This window comes from Cucurbita moschata, unplaced genomic scaffold (genome assembly GCF_002738365.1).
Source record: "Cucurbita moschata cultivar Rifu unplaced genomic scaffold, Cmos_1.0 Cmo_Scf00044, whole genome shotgun sequence".
Classification (NCBI taxonomy): domain Eukaryota; kingdom Viridiplantae; phylum Streptophyta; class Magnoliopsida; order Cucurbitales; family Cucurbitaceae; genus Cucurbita; species Cucurbita moschata.
Genome location: NW_019268560.1, coordinates 1656999 through 1660045, shown reverse-complemented (window position 1 = coordinate 1660045; position 3047 = coordinate 1656999). Strand labels below are relative to the sequence as shown.

Genomic DNA, 3047 nt, shown 5'->3' with positions numbered 1-3047 from the left:
CTCCTTTAAAAAAAAAAAAAAAAAAAAACTCTAGGAACGTGTACTGCGAGAATGGGATTCTTTTCTTTGTTTTGTTCTGGTCTATATTGAAGACTTCTTCCAATTAGTTGATTCATAATGCACGATTAATTCCTAGGACACCAATAAGGGCAGTGAGAAGGATATGATTACCCATGCATGATTTCAATTGTCTACTTAACTTTCTGATTTTTATTTGTGGCATCTCATGTTAGAACTCTTGATATTTTTTAGTCAGCTATGACACGTTTCCTACATCATTTACATTGACATTTGTTTCAATATTGTACTTCTTTTGTCTTTTATTATAATTTTACACTCTATTAGTTTAGGGCTCCTATATGGGGTGAATGGAACTTTAGAGTTTCTTCTTTCATAATCATATATTAGTTTACAATGTTCTTTACTTCCCCTTTCTTCAAGATAGATGAGCTAAATTACAAACCACTCTTCATGTGTGATAATTATTTAGGTGGAAGGTATATTGGTACGAGCCATAGATGGATTGGAATCCCTTCAAGAGGAACGTAGGGTATGTAATTGTGCTTTTATCCTTTGATTGTCAATTTGTCATATGTACGGGCATCTTTAAATTTATGTTGCATCTTCTGGGTTTTGTAGAAGGTGGATCCTCAGACTGCTGAAGCAATAGACAAGTTTCTCCTGAAACTGAAAGCATGTGCCATAGGAGATTCATCTTTCTCCTTCATCTTGGATGATCCAGCTGGAAACAGCTTCATTGAGAACCCGTAAGTGATGAACTTGAGCTATAATTTTCTGATTTTAAGGTCAAGCGTAGTCTTCTACTTCTACATTTAGTTTTTTGTATTAAACATTGTACTTTTAATTTGTTTCTCCTTGAAAACAAATTAAATGAATTTCATCAATTCAATTACTAAAGTTATATAAAGAAAATTAATATATGTTATAAGTTTATCATAAGTTTTATATGTATTATATAAGTCAATTGAATTCCTTATTGTAGTTATTTAACAGTTAAACCAAACAAAAGTTTCTATCAAAGCCTCAAATGTAAACTGTTTAAAAATTTAACATCTTGTAGTAATCGTCCTCGCATATGACTACAAATTGCTAGCTAGTTACATATATAAAATTGAGAATGGTATTGTCTAATGTTACTTTGATTCAAAAGGATCAATTTTCTATGTGATAAGATCTGCTGGAAATTAGAGTGTGCACTTTTTTGAAAGAAAAATACGCTTTGTATGCATTTTTTTGAAAGAAAAATACGCTTTCTTACTTTATGTCTATAATTTGAGAACGTTTTTTTTTTCCATCATCAAAATGAATACAAATATCTATGACTAACTAATGTTTTTCCATCAACGTACATGGCTTTATATAGCCTCAAAATGAAACCTTTCCATGAGTCAGTGCAAGAGTTGTGACATTCATACTTTATGACCATAATTAGTCACTATACAAAGTCTGAAACACCATAACTTTAGATTATCATCCACCCAAATTTGTAACCATCCTAGAATATTTTAAGCATGATTCTTCAATAATGTGACATGAATTGGAACTTGAGTGTATCTTGTGGTAATTTGAATAGCATTTTTTTCTCACATTTTCTTTAAAGTTCATATTGCATGATTGAGATGTCTTGGTTCATATCAACCAGTATAGACGGTGTAGTTAATTGGTACTATTCAATTCGGAAAATACAAAATAATATAATTGATTTTTTTTCAATTTCAGAATAGACAAAAGGGTCAAAAATAATTATTGCATATTCCTTCTTTTTAATATATTAGAGACTTTATAGATTTTTAATTTTTTTAATTTAAAAGCATTTAAGAATGCATATCTTATGGATGTGAGGATGATTACTTTTAGATTTGCACCATCCAAAGATCCATCATTAAGTATCAAGTTTTATGAGCGGAGTCCAGAACAACAAGCATCATTGGGTTATTACGTTGAATCATCCCAATCTGAAGAAGCTGAGGGTGGAGTATCAACAAGTGGAGTTGATGCTTCTAATCAAGTTAGAGGAGAGGCACATGGATCTGTAGGAGCAGCGGCTGGCCATCGGGCAATAGCTCAAAGTAACAGTGCAGAGATTGCTGAGGCCTTGTTTCGTTACACTGCACCAGAAGAAGTAATGGAACTGTTTAAGTTTCTGTTTTTCCGCTCTTTATTGTGTTTTGAAGTTTGCTTCTACCCATGATAAACGGTTGATGTGTGCTTTCATTTGATAGGTGATGACTTTCCCATCTACATGTGGAGCTTGTGCAGTTGGGTGTGAGACTCGAATGTTTGTAACTAGTATCCTTATCATTCTTGAATTCTGAATGAAAAGAAAGACGTTTAAAGAATACAAATTCCCACATGGAGTGACAAAAATAAATAGAAGAAAAGAAAACCAGAAAAAGGAACAAGATCTTAAAATAATTGATGGAACTCATTAATTCTTGGACCTGAGGATTAATTACATCTTTATGAATGAACATTATAATTTCATGATTATATCTATATGCTTTAACTGTTTGTAACTCTTTTAATGATTTTTTTTGTGAATATGATCTTCGAACCTCATTTTATTATTATCATTATTTTTTTGTTTGCAAATTTGAACTCTGCTTGTAAGAAATCTGAAGTCCTAGTCTACTTGTCTCTCCAAATATGAGATGAAGCAATGTCAATATTATAGTTTTGTTAATTACACAGTAAACTAAAGTCCAAAACTTCGACTCCAAACTATTCTTCTCTCATGCATCTGTTATAGAATCTCAATTCTGCTGGTAAGGGCATGCGCAGGTATTATACCTAGGAAATTTATTATTTTCATTTTGAAGGAAATTTTGTCAGAAGCCTGTCTTGGTTTAACATTTTTGTTTGTTTGTTTTTCTGGTAAGAAACCTAGTTTTCATTGAGATAAATGAAGAATATACACGGGGATACCAAAAAAAAAAAAAAAAAAAAAAAAAAAAAAAAAAAAAAAAAAAAAAAAAAAAAAAAAAAAAAAAAAAAAAAAAAAAAAAAAAAAAAAAAAAAAAAAAAAA

General features: G+C 30.6%; 1 protein-coding gene across 1 annotated transcript in view; it reads left to right on the top strand.

The window, feature by feature from the left end:
* Positions 1 to 3047, top strand: part of LOC111434255 (zinc finger protein ZPR1-like) — a 17866-nt gene that overhangs the window by 6223 nt on the left and 8596 nt on the right. The window contains exons 7-10 of the mRNA XM_023071657.1: positions 491 to 550; positions 640 to 767; positions 1879 to 2143; positions 2244 to 2310. Of these exons, the coding sequence (XP_022927425.1) occupies positions 491 to 550; positions 640 to 767; positions 1879 to 2143; positions 2244 to 2310 (520 nt within the window). The remainder of the gene's footprint in view (positions 1 to 490; positions 551 to 639; positions 768 to 1878; positions 2144 to 2243; positions 2311 to 3047) is intronic.